Genomic DNA, 14162 nt, shown 5'->3' with positions numbered 1-14162 from the left:
CTTTATCTTTGACATCCACATAATTCATTGAAACGTGTACTGTAATTATGGTTGCGTCCTTCGTATTAGCGTTGCTAGTACGACCACGTATGTGGGAGTCGTATCGAAAGAAAGTATGAAAAGAAAACGAAATGAAAATGCAAATTACGTTTGAATGAGATAGAGTGAGAGTCTTATGGAGAGAACGTAGAAGAAGAAAATAAGAGAAAATGAAAGAGACAGAGAAAGTTGGAGTATGAAAATGAAAATTACGTTAGGAAACTTCACTTTTATTTATACTCCAACTTTCTCTGTCTCCTTTTATTCCCTTATACTCGTTATATCTCTATCTTAAAAAATGGGGCAGACTCAATCAAGACTGCATTTGCCCCAACACTCAAAATCCACTTGTTTCCCACAAGGTCATTACTCTCTGAAATTGATTTTCTGCAGATTTATATCTCCATCTAAATTACAGACGTAACCCTAGTAGAGTTACTGGTACGTACCGCCATAAAAGAGTCTTAACTTTGCAGAATACTTGTTAAGACCCCGTTTGACTGTGACAAAAGTTATTTTCTTTTTCTAAAAATACAATTTTTCTCTCAAAATTTTGTCTTCTCTCTTGATGATGGTGGTGGTGATGGGAGACAGGAGGGGTGATGAATATAATGGGGTTGTCATTAGAAACCTATTGGTTTTCAAGTAGGTGCCTTTAGAAGGGTTGGGGTTAGTAATTCTTGTCGTGCCTATAATAAAATATTTCCCCCTCTTTTTGCCATCTTCCCTCATCCTTTTTCTTTTTAGTTGGTCGTACATTTTCTTTTCTTCTTCTCGTCTCCTTTTCCTGGCTGACGCTATATTCAGTGCGCTTCTTCTGCGTTTCTCATTTCTCTCTCTCACGTTTAATGGTCGGTTACCCGCTTCTCAATACTCCATTTCTCCCCCACTTTCTCTCTCTCCTCTCTCTTTCTCTCTCTAGAATCATCCATTTCCAACTTTTGATTAGATTGTTCAGTTAGATCAACGAAATGGATAATGGAGAGATCGAGAATCAAGAAGATGATATTCCTTCTCATCACAGTAGACGTAAATATAGACCAGTTGTTCCTCACGATCGAGCTGTTCTTGAAATGTCTTCAATCGAACAACCTGGATCTTCTTCTTCTTCTGGTTTACCCGTTCCCGGCGTTACTCCCTTGAAGTAAGTTTCTTCCGTTTATTGTGATTTTCATTTCTATATCTTTTAGTAACTTGCAACATTTTCATTCCTCTACATTTAGGGGTATAGGTTTTTTTTTTGTCTGTGAAGTTCTTCGTCTATTATTGTAATTCCATATTGCTCATGACTTTGTTTATAAACGATTGTAGCGATATATATTCGATAACTATATCTAGAGTTCAACTATAAGTAGAGATATGCAAGTGGGTGGGATGAAATTAGTGGTAGATGCCTTCACTAGTCCAGTAATTATTTCTGGGTTTGCCAAATTGAAGCTATACATTCCACGGTTAAATCGTGTTCCTTAGAAGAAAGTCTCCCACGAAGATGGAAAGTTCGCTCAGTAGCTCCATAACTGTCTACCAAGTTAAAGCTGTGACGGATGTTTTTCGATAATAGTGGAAAACTGCTACCCTTTCTTTTCAAAAGATTCAAAGTTTGTGCCATCTTGCCATCATAATGACCTTTTTTCAATTAGAGCACTCTTGTTGCCCCAAACACGGTCATTACGAATGTGATAAATGAGTACAATTATATTTAGTAGTAATTAGTAGGAAAACATGTTCAAACGGGAATTTGTTATTAGATTTTTATTCAACCTACGAAGTTGACAAAGAGCCTCGAGTTTATGTAAGTAATAAAATAAGTGAAAAGATATGAGTTACATGCATATACTAGAAAGTATCGAGATCATAACATTAAACCTATCCCATACTGTTCCCTTCGAGCCCTTCCAGGAAGGACCTTTTGGTTCCGTGGAAGACATTGCAGATTCGTGGGCTGTGAGTTAGAGCATCTCCAATGCAAAACACAAAAAAGAAAAAGAAAACTCGAAATGTCTTGTGTGTGAAATCTCAATTCAGATATTCATTCTTAGATCTCACTATTGAGATCCTCAATTTAAAAGACATTTAAATACAAAACCACAAAAGCTGAAAAATTACTTATGTGTCATTTCCTCAAGAGAAATCTCAAACATTGAGTTTCTTCTTGAGACATCTTAGAATTAAATGTGGTAACTTCATCTTAGGACACAAATTTAATTTTGCATTAAAAAAATCCAAGAATTGCATTAGACTAGTTAGGGGATACAAACAGACATTCCAAGAATTACAATCTCAGCTTCCGTTGGCACGACCATGGTCTATCTATATTCTACAAGCTATAAAAACATTTTCTTATTCAAATTGGGAATATAATCTTCCCGATGTTTGATGGTAGCTTACTCGTTATCTATATATATACACATAATTTTTTATTATTGAGTTTGAAGAATCCTTTCTATGATACTTACTGTCTTGGTCAGATTGAGGAATACTTACTCATTCTTCCTCGTTGGCAGGGCAATAAAAGTAAGCTCACAAATGGAGTCTGATGTTGGTGAAGCGGCATCCCCTGGTCGCAGTAGGCCACAAAGAGATTCTAAGTTGGAGTTATTTGGTTTCGACTCTCTAGTCAATATTCTTGGTCTCAAGAGGTACTTGACTTCGTTTCTGTTTTGCTTTATCTTCCAAAGTATGCGACCTTGTTCCGGCCATCTAATTCGTAAAGCAAAGCAAACATTCATATGTTATGGCTACTTTTATCAAATCTATTTTTTTCTTTCTGTAGTCCAACACAAATGTTGGAATATTATGATCGATGAGGTAAGCATATTTGTTCTTTCTAGTATGGCAGGGGAACCAATTGCAGCACCTACAAGTCCGCGAGACGCGGATGATGTTTCTGCAACGCTTGGACGTCCCAAGGTGCATTCTGCACTTCAGTCTTTAGCATGTCTCTGCACTGGATATACTTGCTTTCTAAAAACTGTCGCTTTGAAACTTTTTTGGTCACTATTCTGGGGACCTGTATATGTTATATCAGCTACTAAATGTCAAGCTATGCTGTGGTGAAAATGGGAATTTTTAATTGTTAGAAGGCACGAGGGGTGGGATGGGCTTCATTATAAAATATGGATACAGTGTACATTGTACGCCTGTTGAATATGGATACTTGGTGTCCATGCATGTTATGTAGCTAATAAGAGTGACTCTTCATTGATATTAAAAAAAGTTATAACCTCCTAACATTTAATATGAAAATTAACGAACTAGTTCGATATCTTGGATTTGTTCCTTTTCTTCAATACTCAGACAAGAATTCTTTATTTATTCACCGCTTTGACGTTTTGTAATTCTATTGTCCTCATCTATCTTTGTCTTGGCATACCTAAGTACGAGAAAAGTAATATTTGATATATGTTCTCTCTAGCAAGGAATGAAACTTCCCGAAATTTCACCGAAATTTCGCGAAACGTTTCTTAAAATGACATTAGGTGCACGAAATAACACTTACAACTATTTCCTGCATAGTTTCCACCGAAGTTGTGGGAAATATCGAAATTTCCACCGACATGATGGAAATTTCGACCGACATAGTAGAAGTCTAGCAAAAAACCGGAGAAACTAATACTAGAAACATATCTGTTTCTTCGTCTTTTTCATCTTCATTTCTCTTAGATCTTTCTTGATTTTTATGTTATGTTTTCCATGGTCTTAAATTGATTTTATCTTAGTAACACCTCTAATATAACTGTGTGATTTACGCCTTGACTTAACTGCCTAAATTGATTTTATCTTAGTAACACCTTTAATATAACTGTGTAATTGACGATACCTTCTTAAACTAACATAGCTTGTTAATTATTATCAGTAAGAATGTTATCTTTTGGGTGTTATAGCCAAAAAATTATTCAATTTACCCCCGGAAGTAACTGTGTAATTGTTAATACTCCCTCAAACTAATAGGTAATGTTAAACATCATTTTTATGCTTCATTATGGTTTAATAATCTTGTTATACATAATTGCATCATATTTCTATCATTTCTGTAGATTTGTAAGATTTCCACACTGACCGAAACATTTCTACGAAACGTTTCCACTTTTGGATCGACCGAAATTTCCACTGAAACCGAAATTTCATTCCTTGCTCTCTAGTTGATCGTTTTTTTAATTTCTCTGGACTGATGTTGTTGATTTATCCTGCAGCCAAATGATCTTAAGCTGGGAACAATGATGGGTGTTTTTGTACCGTGCTTGCAGAACATATTGGGGATTATATACTATATCCGGTTTTCTTGGTAAAGGATGCTTCTTTATGTTACTTTGGTCAGCCTTCTATTTTGCATGTGCCTATTCTTAGTTAGCATTCTAACTATCTCTGTGGTATGCCATCGAGAACTTAAAGATTTGTCTCTATAAAGCCCAATGAGGAACTTCAGAGTTTGTTTTACTGTTTATTTAGTTGCAAATTATCTCATATATTCACTTCTTTTTGTGGATTTTGTTTCTCTTTGCTTGTTTTACAGCTTATGGACTCTTTCACATGAATGCTTCTTTTAGAAGATGTGGTAAAACATAGAATGATGAATTGATCGTATACCTGTCTCCCTATAACATTATTTTACGTCAGATTAGGAAAAAAATTTACTCATCATTTAACAGGTCATAGAAGTTGTACTCCGATGAGATGGTTTAATATATTAATTACTTAAATATCCAGAAATTCATAGTCACTGTGTCACAGCAAGGTTTAAGAAACCTCATTTGGACTGGATCAGTCGAACTTACCCACGCGACTGTAATAGCGGTGCCTGGTCTGGAGCTCTGAATCAAGATTTGTTTACTTATTATAAAAATGATGATTCACAATTACAGCAAATTAGACACGACTTAGTACACAATTCTCAAGTCTCAACAGCGAAAACTGCGGGATTTAGATGAATCATTGGTCCTGTCTTAGATATGCTTCAAATTACCACCGTGTCATGATCCATGACCTTAGAAGCAGATACAAGTGATTGAAAACATAGCATGATACCTGTAAAAGGTGACATGCTTAGCTGGGGATTTCAGAAGTCAGCCATACTATGGCAACTGTACAATTCCCATAGATATATTTCTGTACTGTCGATTATGTAGAATCAACGCATAAAAGTCAACTTTGTTTTATCGCTACATTATCTTACTGAAACCCTAATCTCATTCTTTTTTGTATCTTAGTTTTTCCAATGACTAAGCTTCGGTAACTAGACATACTAGTAGTCATACTCTTTCTTCTTCTACTATAATGCAACCCATGCAGTATCTCCTTGAATCGTCTCTATTCTTCGTCTTCAGAAATTTGTCACATTAGACCGCGGTGCCCAAAATTTAAAGTAGTATTTTGAGCCTTCTCGGAGCTATGTGGAGCCTTTGACATCATATATTAGACTTAATACATCATTGTAGAGGGCTTGTGCTGCATTCTTTTCACATTCCTTCTTCATCTTTATCATTTAGAGATTTTTTTTTCTTTAAACAAATGAAACTTGAGTCGTAGAGCCTGCACCAGTATAAATTCCATAAGAATGAGATAACTCATAACTCCAACTCTCTAGAAGATAATTGTTCTGTCACTGTTATCTTCGTACCTTCAATTAAGTGACCCTCCTTTTACTTATTTGATTCTCTTCTGTCAGCTATGTTTAGGTTTATTCGCGTTAATTATCTCTTCTTTTGTAATTTGTAAGCAAACTACAATAGTGATTCATGGTCTACCTTCTACTTGTAGGATTGTTGGTATGGCAGGCATAGGAGAGTCATTATTGTTGGTCTTCTTTTGTGGCTTGTGCACTTTCTTGACTGCAATATCACTAAGTGCAATAGCTACTAATGGTGCGATGAAGGTAACTCACAACTTGTTTTTGGTTTTGTTACTTCTCATTGTTTTCTGCCCTATAATTGCCGTTTGTAGGTATTCTTTTGGTAATTTTGAACTAGGTCAGAGATGCACATCTTGGCAGGGTTACATTATGCTTGTGGAGTTTTAAATCTTTGTTATACAACTATGTTGCGACTCTGCACATTTCCCCCATGATTTCTTCTTTTCTACTAATAGTATTTTAAGTCCCACCATTCAGTGAGTCACTGAATTTTCATGTGGGCTCTTCCTTCTTCACCTTTGATCTTTGTGAGGAAGGTATAGTTGAGTGCTGCTTTTGAGGATCTTAAAGTAACAAACTAATAACATGCCAAAGACCATATACTGGTAATTTTAAGCAAGTTTAGGAAAATTTGTTGCTATTGTCATGTTTAAAAGGATTAGGCTTATTATTGAATACGGAGAAAGATTAATGCTGGAGAGAAAGAAAGTTAGATGTGGCTATTTAGTTGTCGGCTTATCCCATACTAAGAGGGGTATGGCTAGATAAAAAAAGATGCAATTATCTGGAATGGGAGGGAAATAATTTCTTGATAGAAATGTACTGTACGACCTATATCTGCCTTTTTAATTGTTAGTAACTTAGTACCTATCAAAAGTTGTATGCATGTATTTTTCTCTTTCATAATTGTATACACGTTACGTGCGGACATTTGAAAATTGACCTGAGTGTCCTAAAGTGTGGCGTCTATAATATGACAAAGTGGTTTTGGTTCAAATTAAGGGGTAGTTGCTAATTCTTTATCTGTCCTTGTCTTGCAGGGTGGTGGACCATATTATCTAATTGGTCGCGCCCTTGGGCCAGAGGTTGGTGTTAGCATTGGGTTGTGCTTCTTCCTTGGGACTGCAGTTGCTGGATCCCTGTAAGTGAAAATTATTTCACTGTTTGTCTCATATAGCCATTCAGATGCTCTTAAAAGTCACTTCCCTCTATTTCTTTATAATTCCAATCAGATTTCTCAATTTGTGCATTTTAAAAAATCCTAAATGTTGCATTTATACCTTGCTTCAACTCTTGTTAAATGTTTGGTTTTCTGCTTGAGATTTGTTTCAGATATGTTCTGGGGGCTGTTGAGACCTTTTTAGATGCTGTACCAGCTGCTGGAATTTTCCAAGGTAATAAATTGAATCAAGGATATGCTATGTATACAAATGTGCTCTATGCTATGTACACTGCCCAGTTTCTAGTTTTGCTGGATGGTATCATATAGTTCATCACCTTGAAAGATGCTGAATCAGAAAGGCGGGCTATTAATATAAAGTAAAGCCTTTTAGAAGGTGAAGCATTAGAGAAGAAATATATATCTTTTCGACAAGACTAATCTTTATACTGGACTCAGACATTAAATGTTAATACCTTGCTATGAGTGCAGACTTTCCAATTTAGTTTGAGTACTACTTGTTGATTAGGGAACATTAGTCGAGAGTCGACACATATATTTCTTATTTGAATAATTTATCGTCAATCGCCAAAAAAATTTCCTTTCCTTTTTTTTTGCAGGGAGCATAACAACAGTCAATGCCACTACGGGAGTCGCTGAAACGATAGAGACCCCAAACTTACATGACCTACAAGTTTATGGGATTGTCATAACTATTCTCTTATGTTTTATTGTGTTTGGTGGAGTAAAGATGATTAACCGGGTGGCACCTGCTTTCCTTATACCTGTTCTAGTTTCAATTTTTTCCATATTGGCTGGGATCTTTATATCAAGGAAGGATCACCCTTCACGTGAGTTCCACTTCCTTACCATTTCCTATTTTCGTAGCACTTGCAGTACTGTTACCTGACAAATGTAACCTATCTAGGGACCATGTGTTTAACATTAAGGACAACTATCAAAGGCATGGTAGTGAATATTTTCATTGTAACATGGATATTGTACTAGTTCAGTACACATCAGATTCAATGTGGAAGAAGACCATTATAATTTACAGGGATATGACTTAGAAAATATATTTCTTGTCTAATTTGTCTTAGTTATTGTCATTCATTGTACTTACCTTTTTTACTATGGGATCGACAATTTGTACATTTATATACAATAGCAGTAACCCGGGGTGGCACTTCATTGACCTTACACAGTTATGTGCCCAAACAAGATGTACATATATGTCACTATACCCACTGAAGTAACTACGAGTACCCCTAGAATATACAAGCCTCTAACAAAAATATCCATGTCACATACAAATGAATTTTTCATATTTCCAATTTTGTGGCAGCTGGAGTAACTGGGTTAAGTGCCAAAACGTTCAAAGATAACTGGACTTCAGTTTATCAACGCACCAACAGTGCTGGTGTACCTGATCCTGAAGGAGAAACTTACTGGAATTTCAAGTAAGCGAAAGATGAGGTTTAATGCTGAATATCAAAAAAATAATTCTCGTCCGCAGTTAGTGTGTAATTTTGACATTTGTTGTCAATCTTAGAATCTATAGCTTACTACTTGAGGCGCTACTGAATTCTCAGTTTTCATTCTTATTTATCACTTGAATTTATCACCTCATTTTTCTCTTAACTAGTAGTTATATTTTCAACTTATGGTACACACACATCTTAAAGCTGATGGTTCTCTAGCAATGAACCCAACTTGGTTAAATTAATGTCTAAATCAATTAAATTACGAGGATATATTTGCCCTAGAAGGCTAGAACATATGCACTAAGGAGGAGTGCTTTTATGTGTTATTGCTTGCGCAGGCAGAAGTAATGCAGAAATCCCAGTCATAAGAATATGAGTAGTTCACTTATACCGTTATACAATCTAAGTTTCATATATTTTAATGTAGTATTCAATGAAATAATAGTAATTTTTTTATTGGGTTGTGCTTTGTTTTGATGGTTTTTTTTGCTGTCTTCTCCTTCTTGTTAGGGTTCAGGTTTCCCTTAAGCCTGCTGATTAATGCAATAAAAAATAATAGTATTTTATTCTGTTTATATTATATTTTATTGACTTTGTTTGTAGTACAGTAGTATTACTACAGATTGACTTTTTAGTGGTAAAGTTAAACTATATGAATGTTATTCAATCGGTTAGTTCTGCCCTTTTGACTATCTCTACCAATTAAACAAAAAGAGAGGAAGAACACCGATATTGTCACTTAAAAGGACAACATGAGTCATCACTTCTCTGATATGTGACTTAAGGAAGACTGACTTCTTCTACTTCCCTCTATTGCATATAGAGACGTAACATCTGATACGGTACACCTATGCTTTGCCTCAACGCCTGTGCATTGATGTATACCTCTTGTGCCTCTTTAAACTTCTTCTGACCCGGACCCCCCTCTACTGCATAGAGAGGCGTAACTTTTGATCCAGTTGACCTATATTTTGCCTCAACGCGTGAGCATCGATGCACATCTCCTACGCCTCTTGAAACATTTATCCTTTTCAGTTTAAACTATTTGAGGCATGTAAGTTTATAAATAAGCATGATATTTGATGGAGTTAACTACTTTATTTTTCTAACCACTAGATTGTTCGCTGCTTCAGTGCGTTGGTGGGTCTCTTCTTTCCCGCTGTTACGGGAATTATGGCTGGTTCAAATCGTTCAGCATCATTAAAAGACACTCAGCGGTCGATACCCGTTGGAACATTGGCTGCAACTCTTACAACCTCTGCCTTATACCTAGTATCTGTTTTACTATTTGGAGCTTTTGCCACGAGAGAGAAACTTTTGAAGGATAGGTAGGGATATTCCATGTTGGGTTTTTATCATTCCCGACTCCCTGAAACTCTTTCATTAATTTTACTGATACATGGTCATTTGGTTCAGACTATGCTGTTAATCTTAATCGACCTTAAACGCAGTTAGACGAAAATAGTTTACAAATGAAAAAACTGAAGACAGAAAGACCAGCTGGTGTAGGGACTATATCATCTAATAGATAATCACCTGTATTACAAGTAAAAAGTGCTTTCATGTTCCAAAACTTTTACAAATGAGATAATATGTTGTCTGTACTTGAAATAGAGTATTAAACCCGTCATCGGAAAAAGAAGAAATAAAAGTTAAACAAGATGATGTGCTTATAGTTCTAAAGCCTTGTGGGATTTGGTGTTGGAGAGGATAAATAGTAAGCTTTGTTCGTGGAAGACGAAGTAATTACCCCGGGGAGCGAAGTTGGTCTTTTTAAAAGCTATTTTGGTTGCACTTCTAGTCTGCCCATGAATTTATGTCTCCACATTGTGCATCCTCGTTTGGTTTGCAGCCTTGTAGGGTTTGGTGCTAAGACATGTGCGTAGCAGTGTGTCAAAGACTCAGAGGTCAAACATAAATCATTGTCGGGTTGTACAAAAACCATCAATTAGATAGTACAATATTTTCTTAAAGCTTAGGGCTTAGCTTTACAAAACACTACCTTGTTTCTTTATGGTTAATGGCTCAGTTACAGTGTATACCCTCACAAACTAATGAAATATTAAGGCTCCCATAACTTTTGTGTGGCAAAACATATTATCTCCTCTTTCATCTGCATGAAAATCATTTTTCCTCGTGAGATTTCTTTTATGCAAATTTACATGCTAACTGAACTTGCGCAGGCAACTTACAGCTTTAGTGGCCTGGCCTATTCCAGCTATCATATATGTTGGGATTATTCTCTCCACTTTAGGTGCAGCACTTCAAAGCTTAACTGGAGCCCCGCGATTGCTTGCAGCTATAGCTAATGATGACATTCTACCGGTCCTTAACTACTTCAAGGTTGCTGACGGGAGTGAACCCCACCTTGCTACCCTCTTTACGGCTGTCATATGTATTGGATGTGTCGTGATTGGGAACCTGGATCTCATTACTCCAACCATAACCATGTTTTTTCTTCTGTGTTACGCCGGGGTAAATTTATCTTGCTTCCTTTTGGACCTTCTAGATGCACCTAGCTGGCGCCCTAGATGGAGATTTCACCATTGGAGCCTGTCACTACTTGGAGCAACTCTTTGTATTGGTAAGCTATACTACCTTCTCGCTTACATTCTAAAGCTTTTGTTTTGACATATATGGCTCTGTGGTATCCACTTCAAGGAGGGAAAAGGAAATAGCTGCCTTTAAGCATAAAATGTTAAATTGCGCAATTTTTCTGAACGAAACTAAGACCATATATGAAAACCGACAGTCCCTTATTCTCACAGCAAAGAGAACATACATGAAGCTAATTAAATATTCAGTGTACCTATTTATGCAATATGCATAGAGTAGTCGGCGTAAAAGTAATGAAACTGTAAACTAGTGCATGTATAAATCACAATTGCATTAGCAGTCGTGTTTATTTGTGAATTTAGATCTTTTAAGTGCATAGTTCATATTATGCTTCCTCAATGCGATTGTTAGATATGAGATGTTTCTCAAAATGCAACAATGATTCTTTTTCAGAATGGATCTATATATTTAAGCAGTAACTAGAAATAAGAGGGGGGGGGGGGGGGGTAAATTTGTGGAGGCTAAATTTCTTAAATAACATGGATTATGTCCTTGGAGATTGACCTAGACATGTGACCAAAACAGTGTACAAATATATAAATGAAGGAAAATTAGAATCATTTTATCGATATTGAAGAATAGGCGTAGATAAGTTAGAAGAGGCCCTTATGTAAGACCTTGCTCTCCGCATTGTTCTCATCTTGCTTCAATACTCGTGAGCCTCTTTCAGCCAAACCCCCTTCTAACAACCCAGAAGGGTCAAATTAAGTTTGAAGTGGGGCGTAAATTATTTGATGCTTGAAAATAAATTGTAATTACTAGTTAAGATCTTTGCACTTAAAAGTTTCTATTTCTTTGGTATCAGAAGACCTGGAGGACAGATATGGCCCAAAAAAGTCCTGAGTCGGTAGCTGAGGTATAACCACTCTTATGCATGAAGCTATAGCCTGTGGGCTGTAAACCTCATATCTCCTGTGTAACACTGTTTCTACTTTTGAAGATGCAGTTTTGTCTGTGAATATGTGATTTTGACCTAAGGTCTTACAGTTGAATTCAGGATTTCATCTGCTTGATGTTAAAATGACTTTGGATACTTGATAACAATTACCTTGATTGTGATATTTGAGTAAACTCATGAGACATAGATGGACAACTAGAACCTACTTGTGATATAAATATTTGTGCGCAATGATTTTATCATATGCAGGTTCTTTAGACCTTAGTTTAACGCTTCGCTTATGATTTCACGCAGTTATCATGTTCTTGATCTCGTGGTCATTCACTGTGGTGTCTCTAGCTCTCGCAAGCCTTATATATTATTATGTGAGCCTAAAAGGGAAAGCTGGGGACTGGGGTGACGGGTTTAAGAGTGCATACTTCCAACTTGCTCTTAGAAGTCTTCGATCCTTAGGAGGTAAGCAATTCCATACCACATGGGCAATTGTTTTGTTATGCAAGTAAATTTGGACCCTCCACCAATGGCACTATGAGTTGGTGTTTTCCTGTCAGTTTTTTCAGAAATGATTCAGTCGTACTTAAAGGATGCCAAGTAAACACCAACAATGCTAGAAAAAGAAAAGAAAGTGACGAAATTAGCAAAAAACAGTACCAGTTACAGATTGACCATTGTCATCCCAATTAAAATGAAATCTGAAAACAGCTCTATTTCTAATCTAGCTTTTATGTATTTATTTAACTGGCAGTTGGGTATTCTTAAATAGACATTTCTGCTCTATAATCTGTATCTAACAAATATATTTTTGTCAACAGCAAGTCAGGTCCACCCTAAAAATTGGTACCCAATCCCTCTTATATTTTGTCGGCCATGGGGAAAGCTACCGGAGAATGTTCCATGCCATCCCAAACTTGCTGACTTTGCCAATTGCATGAAAAAGAAAGGTCGAGGTATGTCAATATTTGTCTCTATCCTTGATGGGGACTACCATGAATGTGCAGAGGATGCGAAAATTGCATGCCGCCAGCTCAGTACCTATATCGAGTATAAACGGTGTGAAGGTGTAGCAGAGATTGTGGTGGCCCCGAACATGTCTGATGGATTTCGTGGAATTGTGCAAACTATGGGCCTTGGAAATCTAAAGCCCAACATTGTAGTGATGCGATACCCAGAAATCTGGAGACGAGAAAACCTAACTGAGATACCGTCTACCTTTATAGGCATCATAAATGACTGCATTGTTGCAAATAAAGCTGTAGTGATAGTTAAGGGTTTAGATGAATGGCCAAATGAGTACCAAAAACAGTATGGGACAATTGATCTATACTGGATAGTAAGAGATGGTGGTCTCATGCTTCTTCTTTCTCAACTCCTCCTAACAAAAGAAAGTTTTGAAAGTTGCAAGATTCAGGTATTTTGTATTGCCGAGGAAGACATAGAAGCCGAGGAACTCAAAGCTGATGTAAAAAAATTCCTCTATGATTTACGAATGCAAGCTGAAGTTGTTGTCATTACAATGAAGTCATGGGATGCACAAGTCGAAAGTGGAGGACAACCGGATGATTCTTTAGCAGCTTTTACCATGGCACAAAGTCGAATTGCTGCATATTTAGGGGAGATAAAGGAAAAAGCTCGAATTGATGGGACTCCATTAATGGCTGACGGAAAACGTGTAGTTGTAAATGAACAACAGATAGAGAAGTTCCTATATACAACTCTGAAGCTAAATACGACGATTTTGAGGCACTCGAGAATGGCAGCTGTGGTGCTTGTGAGTCTCCCACCACCACCGCTTAATCACCCGCCATATTTTTACATGGAGTATATAGATTTATTGGTGGAGAATGTGCCGAGGCTGTTGATGGTTAGAGGTTACAGAAGAGATGTGGTCACTTTGTTCACATGACTGCCATGGATTTGGCAGTTAGGCAAGACTTACTGGAATTTTGTAGGTGAAATTTTACAATTCATTCATTTTTTTCGGTTTCTAATCTGACATTTTTCTGTTTTTCCTTTTGTTCATGCCTATCATCTGAAATTGTCCCTTTGGGGGATGATGTTTGATGACTAGCTGAAACTGAGGTATACAAAATGTTGTAGAATTTTGAAATGTGAACTTATGTTAGAAATTGCAGATCTTTTATCAGTTTTCGCAGATCTATATAGAAGGATGTCGGATAAGAGACATAGTGAACTGGCTCCTTTCAGTTCGATTTGTACTGAGTCTGACTTGTCTGATTTGTTTGGATTAGTAACACAGAAGTCATTTCAAGCAATATGTCAAATCTATTGAACGTTCGATTGAAATGGACTAAATTCAGATGAAGCTACCACTAAGGC

At 36.6% G+C, this 14162-nt stretch overlaps 1 protein-coding gene across 1 annotated transcript; it reads left to right on the top strand.

The window, feature by feature from the left end:
- Positions 1 to 594: 594 nt before the first annotated feature.
- LOC147570311 (cation-chloride cotransporter 1-like) lies at positions 595 to 13968 on the top strand. The gene is made up of 13 exons (XM_086656885.1): positions 595 to 1183; positions 2544 to 2678; positions 2871 to 2949; positions 4233 to 4324; positions 5797 to 5911; positions 6709 to 6809; positions 7001 to 7062; positions 7448 to 7678; positions 8173 to 8287; positions 9445 to 9639; positions 10495 to 10895; positions 12120 to 12281; positions 12638 to 13968. The coding sequence occupies exons 1-13, from the start codon at positions 1011 to 1013 to the stop codon at positions 13726 to 13728; spliced, it is 2952 nt and encodes a 983-aa protein (XP_086513011.1). The 5' UTR covers positions 595 to 1010; the 3' UTR covers positions 13729 to 13968.
- The last annotated feature ends 194 nt before the right edge of the window (positions 13969 to 14162 follow it).

This window comes from Eschscholzia californica, unplaced genomic scaffold, assembly GCF_041429995.1.
Source record: "Eschscholzia californica isolate CP2 unplaced genomic scaffold, dmEscCali1.0.p SCAF_1, whole genome shotgun sequence".
NCBI classification, from domain to species: Eukaryota; Viridiplantae; Streptophyta; class Magnoliopsida; order Ranunculales; family Papaveraceae; genus Eschscholzia; species Eschscholzia californica.
This window is presented reverse-complemented; position numbering and strand designations above follow the sequence as displayed.

Bases quoted from the DNA above. Each gene is read 5' to 3' on its own strand.
- LOC147570311 (XM_086656885.1), top strand. From the start codon at position 1,011: ATGGATAATGGAGAGATCGAGAATCAAGAAGATGATATTCCTTCTCAT. The intron at 1,184-2,543 runs GTAAGTTTCTTC...CCTCGTTGGCAG, and splicing joins CCCGGCGTTACTCCCTTGAA to GGCAATAAAAGTAAGCTCAC. The intron at 12,282-12,637 runs GTAAGCAATTCC...TTTTGTCAACAG, and splicing joins AAGTCTTCGATCCTTAGGAG to CAAGTCAGGTCCACCCTAAA.